This window comes from Syngnathoides biaculeatus, chromosome 6 (assembly GCF_019802595.1).
Source record: "Syngnathoides biaculeatus isolate LvHL_M chromosome 6, ASM1980259v1, whole genome shotgun sequence".
Classification (NCBI taxonomy): Eukaryota; Metazoa; Chordata; class Actinopteri; order Syngnathiformes; family Syngnathidae; genus Syngnathoides; species Syngnathoides biaculeatus.
Genome location: NC_084645.1, coordinates 27,544,654 through 27,559,955, shown reverse-complemented (window position 1 = coordinate 27,559,955; position 15,302 = coordinate 27,544,654). Strand labels below are relative to the sequence as shown.

Here is a 15,302-nt window from a genome sequence, read left to right as displayed (position 1 = left end):
GAGTCTCTTCTTAATTATTGTCGTGATCACAGGTGTCTGTCACTGTTGACCACACACGTAAGGATTTGCTATTTTAGATATTTAACACGTATAACGTGAATTTGACCCCATCTGTTTTCCATGTAGATCGGGGATGAAAACTCACTCTTAACACACCCCACACCACAGGATAATCGGTTTGGATAATTTTTTTTGAGACATCATACAATTGGGTCTCAGCTGACTTCGAGCAGAAAGAGAGGAAAAATGCTCCAATTCGGCCCGAATATCAATATGGGTGTACAGTAATGCGTCTTCAATATCGATCATCCAATTCACCAAAATCGAGCGAGTAATAACATCATAATAACCTATTTGGCATTGGCTGTTGAGATTTGACACCTTCCAGACAAACTTATCCTTTACAAATGTAGCATTTTGTCAAAACTGGCATCAAACTTCTATTGTTTGAAGTGGCAGTTGCGTTAGCTGTGCATCGTAACGATCAGTATTTGCGCAAGTGACCTGGCTGGTCACTGTGCCCTGGCCCTGTGGGCTGATTAGGCGTCACCACTTTTAATTCCACATCAGAGAAAAATATAATAGCCACGTCTTGGGGCTCATATTGCCAGAGGGCGAAGGCAATTGCTTATCTTCGCAACTGTAGACTGCTGACTTGGGAGTTGTAGAATGCAGTGATTTCAGATGACGAGTGACGGTAAAAGTGTAGATTCGCTGATTCGCACCTTGATGCAGGTGTGACAGTGGAGAGATAAGTCTTAAGTCAACATCGAGACATCTCTACACAGGGTAGGGGGTCTTTGTAGAAGTCCTTCAAAATTTTCACGAGAACACCCGTCTAATGGTACTGCAGCTCAGCTGTTGAACAATGGACTGAGTAATGACTCGCTTTATTATAGAACCTTGGCTCAATCCGGAGCTTGAAGAAATAGTTCTTCAGGGATGATGTGAAAGGAAGGCTTTTCTGCTTGAAGTTATCATAGTGATGTTTTAAACCTTGACTGGTGATGTAGCCTGACAAATGTATTTACTACATTATTGTCACTCACATTTGTGCTCGCAAATCTGCACAGTCGAGCACGAAAAATCACGCGTGTAAAATTTGTTACGGATAGAAAAAATAGATATTGAAAGACGTCGCTCATTTTGTGTAGTCTTCACATTAATTTCCGTGTTTATTTCATAAACGTTGTCAACAAAACAAGCCTGTTCCTAAACAATCAGTATTCACCCGGTAACAGGAAATGCAACTTAACCGTACTGAGCACGTACGGAAGTTAGGCCAAATGCGCATGTTCAGAGCTGCTTCACGTACTGCGAGTGCATTTACGTCGAAAGTCAGCATAATGAGCCATCTCAAAGGAAATTCAGTTACGCTGAAAACATTTCCGGGATATAACACAGGTAGTGTTTCAGTATCTAACTATAATAAATATAAGATTGTGATTTACTTTGACTTGATATAAATTCTAACGTTAGACTGGTCTGTCCATATATCTAAATGCGAACGGTCATTTTCCCCCATGCTAGCGCGTTATCTTGAAGTTGAACACTTTTCCCCTCTACATGCTCTAGGAAGATATAGATCATCTACTGCTAGCTTTCATTAATGGATTGACAATATTGATACCGCCGTAAATTACACAAGATTAGAACAATACATCACGATTGCCGGCAGGAATGTTTGTTCCAATGTATCGTTAGCTTGTTGCCATGCCGATTACGTTGAACTAAACTTTCAGCATTTTCAAAACATTGTCGTGTTTATTCTTTGACACGCCAGTGCATTTACCTTTTCTTCAAATAAAGTATGTCAGATCAAGAATTTTTATAGATGAAAAGTTTTAAATACTGTTTTATATCATGTTCGACTAATATCAGTTGAAATTGGAAATGATTATTTCTGAGTTTGAAATTTTAGTTTTCTATTTTAGTTATGTATTTGTTTATTTTATCTTTAATTTACAGTTATGTTGTATTCATCCAGTAAGTTATTTTAAGGTCTTGAGAGTCCATCCCTAATCACACCCGCAACTTTATCTGCAAATTTTTCAAATGTGAATGACTGACATTACTACATGCACCACAAACAGCAATTTGCAGAATAATTTATAGTCTATAGCCGGCAGTGTATTTCGAAGAATGACCAGCAACTCAATTTTGAGAAAAGTGCAAAATATGTTTCACATTTTAACAATGTCCAAAATAAACCTTTATTCAAGTAGCCGGAAATGTGCAGCTTGTTTTTTTGACATATTTCCTCTTGTCCCTTTGCATCTCTCCCACTAGCTATACATTGTACGTTTTTTTTTGCTCACCGGGCGTGAACATTGCTCTATTTAAAGTCACCCTGCATGGCGTCTGAGATGCAATGAGGAGCCATTGACCCTTCCGCTGAGGGACCCCAACACGTTGTAAGATCTTTTTTCAGTTTTGTTTTTTACCAACAACAAATCGCTAACATTGTTGTGCTCTGATGCTGCAGGACACAAGCGATTGTTCAGTCTAGCCCTAAAAAAGAGCAGAGTGGTCAGCCAGCCGCTTGAATGCTAATGGTGACCTATTTACTTCATGAAGACCTGGGTCAAAGGAGAAGGCTTGAGCACATGCTAAAAACCCAAAACAAAGTCTTCTACATAAAAAAATAATCATAATCCAACCTAAAACATGTTACAATTTAACATGTTTTAAAAACAATGAAACAGTACAGAACTTAAAGACAATGAAAACCTAAAACACGGGAAGAGTCTCATATTGTGTTGAAAGCCAAGGTTTTAAGGTATGTTCTAAATATGGACAATGAAAGGTGTCTTTTATAATGTGGATTCCTGAGTTTGCGAGCTCCAGGAGAAAAGGTGGTTTCCTCTTTGAGCTTTGCTGAGACTTCAGTACCTCCAGAAGCAGCTGGTTGGAGTGTAGCGATGTAGCAGTTCCAAAAGATAAGTCGGAGCCGGACTATTTGGAGGTTTCGAAACAAATAGCGGAATTGTAAAATGTTCAGGCACGCAATAGAAGGAGTTATGTGTTACGTTAGGTGTTCCATTTCAGAGACAAGCGACAACATTTCGAACCAACTGGGGACATTTGACGCAGGGCTGGCTGGCTCCAAAGTATAGTGCATTTCGGTAATTCAGGCAACAAGATCCCGGTTACAAGTGGCCGAAATTTGTTTCCTCCGCAGGGTGTCCGGGCTCTCCCGTAGAGATAGGGTAAGAAGCTCGGTCATCAGGGAGGGGCTCAGTGTCGTGCCACTGCTTCTTGAGAGGAGCCAGATGAGGTGGCTGGGGCATCTGATCCGGATGCTTCCCTGGTGAGGTGTTCCGGACATGTCCCACCAGAGAGAGACCTCGGGGACGATCCAAGACACGCTGTGGAGACTACGTTTCTCGGCTGGCCAGGGAACGCCTCGGGATCCCTCCGGAAGAGCTGGAAGAAGTGGCCTGGGAAAGGGAAGTCTGGGTATCCCTGCTGAAGCTACTTCCCCCGCGACCCGACCGGAGAAGCGGAAGAAAATTGATGGATGGTAATCCAGGCAAGGTGTGATAAGGCGTGGATTACTCTTTCAAAATGCTGCTGTTTAAGAAAAGGCTTTACCTTTGCTAACTTCCTGTCGTTAAAAAAAACCTCGACTAACCCACTAAATTCCCGATTTAATTAGAAATGATCGTGAACTTTAAAGTTGCAGAGAGTGACTTGAGTCATTTTCACCCAGATCAATACTAGTGGAGATGACACAATGCTTATTCATCCTGTCAGCTCCTCTAACATCTTTGTGTATATATTTTGGGTGAACCGGCGGGTCGACTGGTGACGCTTCACGCTTGCTGGTGTACCAAAAATGACGTAGCAGACACGATACCTAGCAATGAGCACCGGGTGGCCCCTTGCCTCATGTTTTTAAAAGGCTAATTAGATACATTATTTTGTGCTAATGTAGTAGAATATAATTAAGCAATAGCTTTTCTGAAGAATTTTTTTTTTTCCCCGAGGACTTTCCTCAAAACCGAAACAAATGTCGTAGAATCACACCGCGGGTAGAAGAAGGTTAGGCATAGCCTACGTCGTATCAACCCGACGGCTCTCTTGTTGTTATACAGAATTTCAGCCTCGGGGATGTCAGAAACTACGCACTGGAGAGAGATTGAGAGTTTTCTCAATAATGCACTCCAGTTGTTGTTGGGACTAACTGTTGTCCGCTTGTTGCCTAAACATCCTCAAAGGCACACCTGGGATAAGTTGCACAGACAGTACAGTATATTCAAACCTGTACTTGCTGCACACCCATAAGAGCATGATAAACTCCGAGTTGTCCATAGAGAAGATAAATTATGATTATTGTGTTGAAAGGGATGCAGGTGGAGCATTGGGACCAACTACCAGAGAGAGCGAGCCATGCAAAACATTTATGACGACTCCAAAATCTTATTATCTTTGCCTTAATGACTCAAGCGTAGGAATCAATACAGTCGGATTGGCTCACCGGCACAAGGTCCACTCGCAGGAAGAGGATATCTTCAGAGCATCCATTATGGATGAGAGCAGGAAAGATGAAGTACAGAACCGACAAAGACAAGAGGGACAGGGTGAGAGGATGTTTCGTTGTGAACATTTGAAGGTCACGGTGAAAGCAGACGAAAAATGTCACGGGTTTTATAGGAACCTGTAGCTCTAGACGCAATATCCACTTGGGTGACATTACGTGCGTTGTACACCAAAGATGAATACTTCACTGGCTGTTGTTGTACAGTACCCACACTCAGTGCTGCAAGGGTTTTCCAACAGGATTCCTCCATCCATTTTCTACACCGCTTGTCCTCATTAAGGTCACGAGGGACCTATCCCCATACGCACCGGACCAGTTACCAGCCAGTCACAGTTAAAATGGCTTCTGTTCTGCCCTCTTTCTTTCCAAATGACTGAAATTTGTGTATTTGCACTGGACCACCAGCAAAAAAAAACAAAAAACATTTATGACTCTTGAGTGGCGTGTGCATCAAGTAGTGAATGATTCCAGATTTTATTATGTTTGCTATTCTATAGATGGGTCTAGAACCCCGAGTCACCATGAATAACACACACACTATAATGCTTGTCCTCCTAAGGCTCTCAAATGATTCCCATCTGACTTCAGGTAGGAGGTGTGGCAGCGTTTGCCCGCCAACGGACCTTTCCGACTGGCGATCTTAAGCTCCGCCCCTCTTGGCTACACTTGCTATGTCCCACAAGCTTCCAAAATAGCGACTGAACAGAACAGATTTGAAGCCGATTCTCTAACGCGTATTCCTGATATCGCGGTATGTTTTTTGCCAAATGCGTCAGACTTGTCCAAGAGAGTTCTACAGAGAGGTGTCAACTATTTCACGCAAGTATATGTACAAGGAATTCGGATTTTGGACGGGGCAGGACGCAATGTCAGAATTACAGCGAAACGTTGGTGATCGATGCAAAAAAGTTAGACGCCTCACAAACTTCATCTGGAAATGTGCTCTATCTTAAAAGTCTGATGTGATACAAATAGACGAATAGACGTATCACTAACCCGACTGTTTGCGATAAAAAATTACACACTTCATTCAGCAGGTCAGTGATACACTAACAAAGTGAATGTTGCTCTCCTGCACTGATAATAATTCAATCAAACTCAGAGAAGATACTTCTGCCTCACTTACCTTCGAACATACAGCCTCGTCTTTGTTGATATTGTCCACATTTAGTTGTACGCGCGGTCTTCCGCGAGCCTTAATCCATCGTAGACATTTCCTCAACTGTGTTTTAGGCTTTGGAAAATGAATCAACCGGGCCAAGAAATCTTTCATCAGAATTGCACGTTCCCCAAGCGCATCTGATGACCATTTTCTTCGTAACAGTAACTTTTCCAAGCCCACACTACTGACAACTAGCATTGCTTGTGGGACAACGTGGCGGCAGGGGCGTGTCAAGCCAGGCGTTAAAACAATCCGGCTATCTGATTGGCTATTATTGTTCGAGTGATTGACAGGTCGGAAAGGTCCATTGCTGTTTTCACATCTACCAAAATGTACAATTCAACCCTTTAATTATTTCATGATTCAACAGGTGTTTCGGAAATTACACGTCCGAAACTGCGAAATGCTTTCGCTTGGACGGAAAGCATAAGCTGTCACATTGTGGAAGAAGGAGGGGCCTTGAACAGAAACCGTAGCGCAGTACGTACTTGAGATAGTGAAAGCCCAGATTGTACTAACCTGTACGGGAGGGAAAAGAGAACATCCCATCGTTGAATTCTTCATTCCGAAGCCGTGATGTTGCGTCACGGGTGAGTGAATGTACTTTTCTTTCATTTCAATGGAAAATTACATTATCGTTGTATGAATGAGGGGACAATGAAGGTGGGGAAAAAAAGTACTGTATTGTACAAATTCGTCTCAGTTACCATTTTATTGTATTACCCATTGAAAAAAAATCTTGCTTTTGCCAGTAGCATAGCGGATTTAGTTTCTCCCTTTACAATGCTGAAGTCACCTAACTAGCGATATCCTCCATTGCCGCTGTTTTTTTTTTCTCTTCAGCGTCTACCTCCCGAGGCTCGGTCACAAGTAGGGCACACTGCGAAAGGTTAAGTGTGCCATGAGTGTGTGGGTGGCTGGCTGGGTGGGTGGAAGAGTGAGAGATTGGGGAGGAAGGCCCTGAGTGAGGGCACGGTGCCATGACAGCAGTTGCACGTTTGTCCTGGAGCGTTTTGCGCTCACGCAGAAAAATATTTTTGCGTGTGTTTGTGTGGGGGAGAGGGTGTGACAAATTTCTCGTCTGTTTCTCTAAGTTGGGCCGCGAATAAAAATTAATTCACTCGGCCGAGTCGACTTCAGAAATAGCTCGACACGAGAATCCCCCCCCCCCCCAGAACCATGTTGCGCTGCCGTAATCTTACGAACATTTATTGCAGACGGACGCGGTGTTGGCCCACAGATTGTGTTAGCCAAAAACGACAGACGAGCGTCCGTAAGTGATTTTTAAGAAACTATTTGACATGTAATTTACATTCTTATGACATGCCGTATGAGTGAGCTGAATAGTAGTTAGTTTTATTTCATTTCTTTAACCTAAAATGGTAATCACTAGCGCGCTAATGCTATGCACGAATGCTAATCTTTTAGCAAAGGCTGATTTTGTAGTCTAAAGTTCTATACATGAGTTATACCATACACGCAATACTAACTGTTGCAGATTAAGGACAGTAATTCAGTTTTCATAAATCTCAAAGTGGACATTAATAATTAGTAATGTCTCGAGTACTCATTAATAGCATAGACTGTTCGAAAACAATTCAATCATTACAGCCCTAAATTAAAGTGTGTGACTGTATTTACTTTTTTTTAATATTCATTGCAAGAGTGCTTGCAAAACTTTTATCAAAAAAATGTGTGTACATGTGCCTGTTCAATTTAGGGTAATATTTGAAAAGGTTTTTAAAAATAAGGGTTTTATCACTCATTTTGTCGTATTTTTATTCACGCACTGACTATAACTTTAAGTGGAGATTGACAGCACAGTGGGGAAAAAAAAGCTTGTTTTATTGAATTTAGATTTAATACACAATTATGTGCTATTTTGAGCTAATTGTCTGCAGATCAAATCAGCCTGTATTCGATCTATATGCAAATAATTGTCTAGAGATTTGCTTGTCTCTTAATGCATATAGTTCTATCTATTAGTGGGTTTTCTGCGGGTACTCCGGCTTCTACGGAAGCTTTCATATCAAGTCAGCTGGGATACAACAATCAATATCTTTTTTTTTTTTTTCATAGTTGATGACATTTGTACGTTAAACATCTTTCAGAATCTTGACTAATGGTGTTTTTCTTCCCTTGCGGCTGTTTGAGCAACCAAGGCAGGCATGAAATGTTAATTGTTGAACTTCTTCTCTTTCTTCGCCCGCTACCGTGCGCAACGTTTTTAATTCATATCAAGCCTTTGGCCTTTTTGCTCTTTGTAGTCATCGTCGATCTTAAGCTCCGCCCCTACGTGAATTATGTGCATTGTCCATTCATGCATGTTGTGACACGGTGTGAGTATTTTTCATATCAACATTACCGACATTGTATGTTTGACTAATAAGGAGCGAGGCTTCCTTTTTCTTTACGCGGAGGGAATCATTTGAGGGCGAAGATTTTTTTAGATTAGTAGGTCATGGCAAATTAACTAAACGAGCAAAGTGTAGGGTTGACTAACAAGCGTTGAAATACCTTCAATCGTGATTTTGGCGTAGATGTTCTTGATTTAGTACTCTATCTTTTCCCCCGAGCAATTATCTTTCAAATCAGCCCTTATGCAATTACTTAGAAAGTCATGACGTTTTTAGTATACTTGACTGTGGACCTTTTTGAACACCTGTATGTCTAAATGTGATAAGTCCAGTGTTATTATTGTAAAATATGATCTGGCGGTACGGTGGTTCAGCTGGTAAAAGCGTTGGCCTCACAGTTCTGAGGACCCGGGTTCAATCCCAGTCTTCTCTGTGTGGAATTTGTATCTTCTCCCCGTGCCAGCGTGGGTTTCCTCCGGGCACTCCGGTTTCCTCCCACATCCCAAAAAACATGCAACATTAATTGGACACCCTAAATTGCCCCTAGGTGTGTTTGTCTCGATGTGCCCTGCGATTGGCTGGCAACCAGTTCAGGGTCTACCCCGCCTGCTCCCCGTTGACAGCTGGGATAGGCTGCGGCACTCCACGTGACGCTTGTGAGGATAAGCGGCAAAGAAAATGGATGGATGGATGATCCATGGATGCAAAATTGGATGGCGCTGCTAATAGTAAGACGAATAGTTTTAGTTTGCCGTTGCCATTTGCCTGTACATGTAATATCTAGCATTTGTCCTGTTTAAATGCCAAAAGGTGAGTTTAATAACCTAACGTACGTTTGTGTAAAGTGTTGCTGCTCATTTTTCGTTGCCAATGCATGAATGTCACACATCCATTTGCAAAAGTGTGTTATTTCGTCCAGTACCAGTACTTGCTAATATTACTGATGAGCCTCAGGAGAAGGTAGTTTTTGTGCTGAAGAAGTTAAAGCCCCACTGACATCCCTGTATACATTCTAAAATAGATATTGTAATGAAAAATACATTTAACATTATCCACTTCAATGTCTGTACGAAAAAAGAAATATGAGCGGAGAACGTGTCATCCATGCGCAAAGTTGCGGAAGTCTCATTCGATGTCCAAGTGGTAGCCATATTGCGTGCAACGTCATCAGCAGATGTTACACCGGGACATTCGCCGTTGAAAACACGTAGTGGCACCTGCTATGGGACACGGGAGCTCTTTTCGAAGAAGGGAACCTCTCACAATCGAGTGAAGTGAAGAGTGGAGCGATATTACCCTCTGGTTTCGAGCCATATTTAGATGATATGCGGATAACTTCTAACTAACAACAGACTCCCCGACAGTATGTATGAGCCACCACGGCAGCGCGCGATGAGCCACCCCGGCCGAAGCCACATCGACACATTTAGCACCCCTGACTTACGTAGGCGCATCTTTTGTTACGTTCTGAGAGAATTACGCCCCCCTCCCCCGAACTATTGTTTTTTTTTTTTAGTAGCTCTATACACACCTACCTGTCATTTGGAACCATTTTTCACGACAAACCGGGTCTTTTGGAAACATATGAAGAGTAAATCCGTCCTCCCGGGTGTTCGAACAATATCCAGCAATACAACGAGCCGACATTTTGGCTAACACGAAGAAACAAAGCGCTACCTTCCAGCAGGTAAAACTAGGACTGTATAAACACACGAGACCACCTGAGTGCGCTCCTGCTGACGTCACTTCCCGCTTCTTCTCCATAACAAATCCCTCGAGAGGATTTTCATGGCGGGAGTTACAAAAAGCCATATACGTCAAAATCATGTTGTGTCGTGGAAAAAATGAAGGGGGCCATTCCGGCTGCCTTTTTTTTTTCCATTAATAACATACTAAAAATCATGCTTTTCGTGTCTGTGGGGCTTTGACTACTTAATACAGTTACAGTATGTACTGTTGCTTCATGATTGTGTACTTGCGCGTATCCGTTTTTATGTGCTTTGCTGCTATCTTTGACAAAATTATACAAAATACATATGATTTGTATTTAAACTATTAAACACCATCTGTTAGTTGTGTGTGTGTGTAGATGATAAAATAAGAGCACAGCACAGTGGACTAGTGGTTCGATTTGAGAGGTTGCGGGTTGAAATCTTGGCGCAGGCCGTCTTGTGAGTAGTGTGCATGTTGTGTCCGTGCTTCCGTTTTTGTTTTGTTTTTCTCATTTTTAGGTTCATTAAAGACTTGCAGTCAACCATAGGTGTGAATGGTATTTTGTCTACATAATGTATATTAATGTTAGAACAGTATTAGTACTAGTATTGACATCAGAGGCTGGATGGCAGCCGTACAAAAGGGAATTAGCAGATTGAATTCCAGGTGAAGTTTAAGACCTGACATGTAGTTTGTGTGACGCCATTTTATTATCTGAATGCGAGATTCTGTCTCGTTCTTGTCCAGATGTGTTTTGTGTGAAAGACTTTGTTAGATCTTCTATGGCAACTGATGATCAATAACAAGTGGAAACTGTCTGCCGTTGCTCCAAGCCAGTTAAAACTTCTTCTAATCACTGCAGTCTGAAGCTTTGTGGGCAGCACGAGGTTAAATTGATGTCTTTGTCTCTTGGTTACATGCTCGGATTTCAATCTTCTTCTCAGCCTGGTCGCAGTTAAAAGCTCGAAGGAAGCAATTTCTTTTCCGACCAGCTTGGGTGGGCCCTGACTGAAAATCTTTTAAGTTGGGTTTACACTTTCAAGGACACATTTGAGATGTTTTCGCCCTCATTGGCTGTGTAAAGACAAAAAACAAACGAAAAAAACAAAACATGAATTCGGATATGGCAGCGTTGGCCCTCACAGTTCTTGGGACCCGGGTCCAATCCCGGACCTGCCTGTGTGGAGTTTGCATGTTTTCCCCGTGTCTGTGTGGGTTTTCTCCAGGCACTCCGGTTTCCTCCCACATCCCAAAAAACACACAACATTAACTGGACACTTAAATTGCCCCAAGGCGTGATTGTGAGTGTGGCTGTTTGTCTCGATGTGCCCTGCGATTGGCTAGCAACCAGTTCAGGGTGTACCCCGCCTCCTGCCAGGTGACAGCTGGGATTGGCTCCAGCTCTCCCGTGACCCCGGTGAGGATAAGGGATTGTAAAAATGGATGGATGGAATCAAATATCTTCAGATCAGAATTATGTCTTTTCCAATTGTGGCTACAAAGCAGATGTTTATCGGTTATGTACCAATTTTTATTACTTGCTGCAACTCTAAACTCCATGATAGTGAATTAAACGTGGTCTAAACATGCTAATTAGAGGTTTGTCCATTAAATATGCCAAATATTTGATGTGTCAAAGTTAGCCTTGTTTTAAATCAATGGGAGAAAAAGTCAGCCTAATGTAACGCTTGCCATTTGTATTATTTATTTATTGATGTTCACTTCCATGTTGACACTTGCGTGCGATTTTGGCGTCTTCGCATGCCACTTGATTCATGTGTTCTGTGTTTTGGATAATGCATCAAATTGCGAAAGTAGCCTGCTACTCATTTTTGTCGCGGGCCACATGAAATCACGTGGCGGGCCGGATCTGGGCCCTAAGCCTTGAGTTTGACACTTGTGGCCTACTGTGAGTGTCATGTAAAAAACCAAGATAGATTATTCATATTGAGCAGGTGGATCATCGAGATTCACTGACCTGTTCTTAAGCATCAGCGCACATTAAAGTGGGACACAGTTCAGGAGCGCAGGTCAACATGTTCCCGTCTTTACTTAGTCGTAAATCATGAAAAGAAAGACGTTAAAGGCGCCTATTTAAAGCAACACACTCCACAGCAACGTTATACACGTCGTGGAAATATTGTGCTAAAGTTTGCTACAGGAAGTCAATATTTTCTTCGACTTTAGGATCCATATATATCTGTTTGGATGAAAAACAGACTAAAGCTCTAATATAGCGTTACTACTTCAAATAGCTACAGTGGACCTTTATCCCCGCATGGGTTTTGAAAAACGAATCCAGCAGCTGCGGATAAAAGACGCCAGTCCTCGAAGTTTCGAGTCCTTTCAGTCAGTGCGCATATGAATATGTATCTGGTCTCCTTTCATGCGTGCGCTCTGTTCATTTTTGGCAGGCACGCGACAGCAAATCAAGTGTGATGGTCGCGGGTGTGAAAGCGGGGCAAGGCAGATTTCAGACTTGACACACGCGACTCGCTCTCGTCTGTTTAATCACCAGGCTTGAAAAATCAATTCAATAAAGAGAATAGGAAATATTTCAATGTTTTCTTGATGCCCATTTACGCGATTGGAGGGCGGAAGATTTTTCAATTTCACAGCCACTGGTTGCAAAATAAAACGAGTTTAATGATGGAGTAAGGGGGAAGAAACATTTCTGATGGAAAAGTGAAATATTCATACTTAATGAGAACTTTTGTGTAAGACGCAGCCGCAGGAATGTTAACTAAATTCTAGTTATTCGCATTGAGGTCAAAATACAATCGTAGTTTTTAGTTTCTTTAGTATCATACAAACGGGAAAAGTTGTTGTCATCGCAAAGTAGCATTGAAGGAGATGTGCATAGTTTTGCAATTTAAAACATAATGAATGAGAGGTTCAGAACATGGACAGCTATAAAGTAATTGTTAAAATAAAAATACCAGTTATGGACAGTCAAACCATTTCCCTCAGTATTAAGTTTGAAGACTCAGTATATTGTGTAAATGTAATCTTAGACTTGAAGAGACGGACATGATTTGAAGGTTGAGGAACTTCGACTTCCCAACTCAGAAGCTAACGTTAGCTAGTAATTAGCTCACGTGTATCCCGTGTAGCCATCAGAACTCAAGCAGGGATGAGAATTTTCCACCGATTTGCGGAATTCTGAGTTTTCTTCAGCTGAAATGGTCATTTTTATGAAACGTGTAAATCCGTTGAGAAAATTTGGGGATAAAGTACGGCTTGACGCGGGGCGAGGCTGTGATCAAGCGCGGCTGCAAGCATCTATCGGCAACGTTCGTCGTGAAATTAGTCACAGCCGTGATCGCTGAAAACGACATTGCTATCTGTTTGGATTAAATTTTGTGTTTATAATAACGACAACATTCTGATTTCTGGCTGCATTTTAGCGGTATTTCGTCGGTATTTTCACTTTGATGTTACCATTTCATAGAGAAACGTTGTGTTTACTACGGCATAGTTATAACTTATAGACATACTTACGCATATGTTATCGAGCGGTCTGCACGTTTGCCATTATGGCGAAAGTCTCGGAGCGAAAAGATGAAGATCGTGCCAGGGAAATTGCTAAAAACCACGGGGTAAAAAATGGTTTCAGATGGGCATGGTTTGAAAAATGTGTAACTGTGCAGATAGGAACGAAAACTGTATCAACATGTCTAACCGAACACATACAAAAAGTGGAGGTTCCAAGCAAAGTGCTGTGCACTCTGTGTTCCGATCGGAGCAAAAAAATATCCACACAAAGGTAAGTTGGATGTAAATTTCTCAAATATTATATAATTGACAACTGTTAATTATATTTCATGATTTCTCTTGTACTTGTGTAATTATTTCTGAAGTAATTTCTTAAATTAACGTAAATTTTTTTGGTTGTTTGGAATCACATTTTAAGTTTTCAAAATATTATGATTGCCCTGTGTTTACACTGTTAGAAGTGACCAGACTTCATCATTGAACAGTGTGTTTTATAAAAAAAAAATTAATGCCCAAAGGGGGGTGCAAACCCCCTTTGAATCCCCCCCCGAAGGCAGACATTTTCAGTGTTTTTCCAAATTGGTCATTCTCATCCCTGCTCAACGTAGCTCTACCTACCTTTTAATTTTGACATGCTAGCAGGGGTGTCACACCTGTGGAAGATGTGGATGTTTCCTGCGTGATCGCGCATTTGCATTGCAGTATCCTTTGTGCCTAAAATAAGCATATGATCGCTGCTTTGGCGATTTCTTTAGTATGGAGCAATAAAAAGATGATATGGCGACGCTGGAGTTTTGCTTCTTTGCACGTGAGGCTGCCTACTCCCTGTCCAAACTCACTTTTGTTTCATTCTTATGACCCTTCTTAAGGCCACGCGAGCAAAGCAGAAGCCCAGATGCTTCCTGAACTGTGCACTCTTATGTAGTGCACTTGAGCTGAGAGCATAAGCAGCGTTTCACCTGCCGCGGTCGCGTTTACCCCCTCTTAGCAACAATGCCGCTGCGAGCTTGTGCTGAGTCAGAGGTCAGCCTCTTAATCAGGGAGAAAGCACTGGAGCAAAGCGAGACTCCAAGCTGACCGCGCGTCTCTTACATCTTTGGGTTCGTCGGATCTGGATGCTCATTTGTGAGATGTCCGCGGTAGGAACAGAAATATGCATCGTCAACTAGTGTGCAGCTGCTTCTCAGTCATAAACCAAAGGAAACGTTAGGATTACTTTATACGATTTACTAGCTTGGAGTTCATCCTAAAATATGTGAAGGGATGTATGGCAAATTGACGACTTAATACGTCATTGGCATTATTGGTGTGATTTCACAGCCGTGTCATCGCTTTTTGCATGGGTTATTTTACCTCTCTTTTTGGAGCAAAAATAAAGAATGAATTTATAATCCTTTGAGAAGTACAGTCATAATATTGGAAAAATAAATTTGCTTAAATGTAATATTTTTTTGTCATGTAGATGGAGTCTACTTAAATAAACAACGAGGTTGGACTATTATTCATCCATCCATCCATTGTCTGAGCTGCTTATCCTCACAAGGGTTGCGAATTTGCTTGAGCTTATTCCAGCTCTCATCGGGCAGGGGGAGGGTTACACCCTAAAGTGGTTGCCAACCAATCGCAGGGCACATAGAAGCAAACAAGCATTCGCACTCACAATCACACCTAGGGGCAATTTAGAGTGTCCAATTAATGCATGTTTTTGGGATGTTGGATGAAACCGGAATGCCCGGAGAAAACCCACACAGGCACTGCGAAGAAAACATGCCAACACCACACAGAACGGGCCAGGATTTGAACCCCATAATCAGACATTTTCCTGCATGTTTGTGAGGACATTTCTGCCAGAAGATCTGAACTTTGTTTGCAGTTGTTGTTGTTGAGGTTTGTTCACAGCCATTTCAAATGGTGGCAAATGTGTGTTGACTTCAGTTTAGCATCATTTTGAATGTGATTACATTTGAACACAACCACATAATTTTTTTCCCAATGAGTTGTGCAGGCTACAAGTCACATTAACTGTGAAAAA

The 15,302-nt window shown here is 41.8% G+C and overlaps 1 protein-coding gene across 9 annotated transcripts in view; it reads left to right on the top strand.

The window, feature by feature from the left end:
* cntn1a (contactin 1a) overlaps positions 1–15,302 on the top strand; it is an 80,500-nt gene that overhangs the window by 18,156 nt on the left and 47,042 nt on the right. Inside the window, exons 1-2 of one of the 9 annotated variants that reach the window (XM_061822835.1) lie at positions 3,033–3,110; positions 3,182–3,537. The exons of 6 other annotated variants lie outside the window; for them this stretch is intronic. In XM_061822835.1, coding sequence (XP_061678819.1) covers positions 3,517–3,537 — 21 coding nt within the window. In that variant the 5' untranslated portion in view covers positions 3,033–3,110; positions 3,182–3,516. Of the gene's footprint in view, positions 1–3,032; positions 3,111–3,181; positions 3,538–6,163; positions 6,296–6,939; positions 6,979–15,302 lie in introns of those variants that run through there. 2 more of the 9 variants (XM_061822836.1, XM_061822837.1) reach the window with 2 other exon arrangements.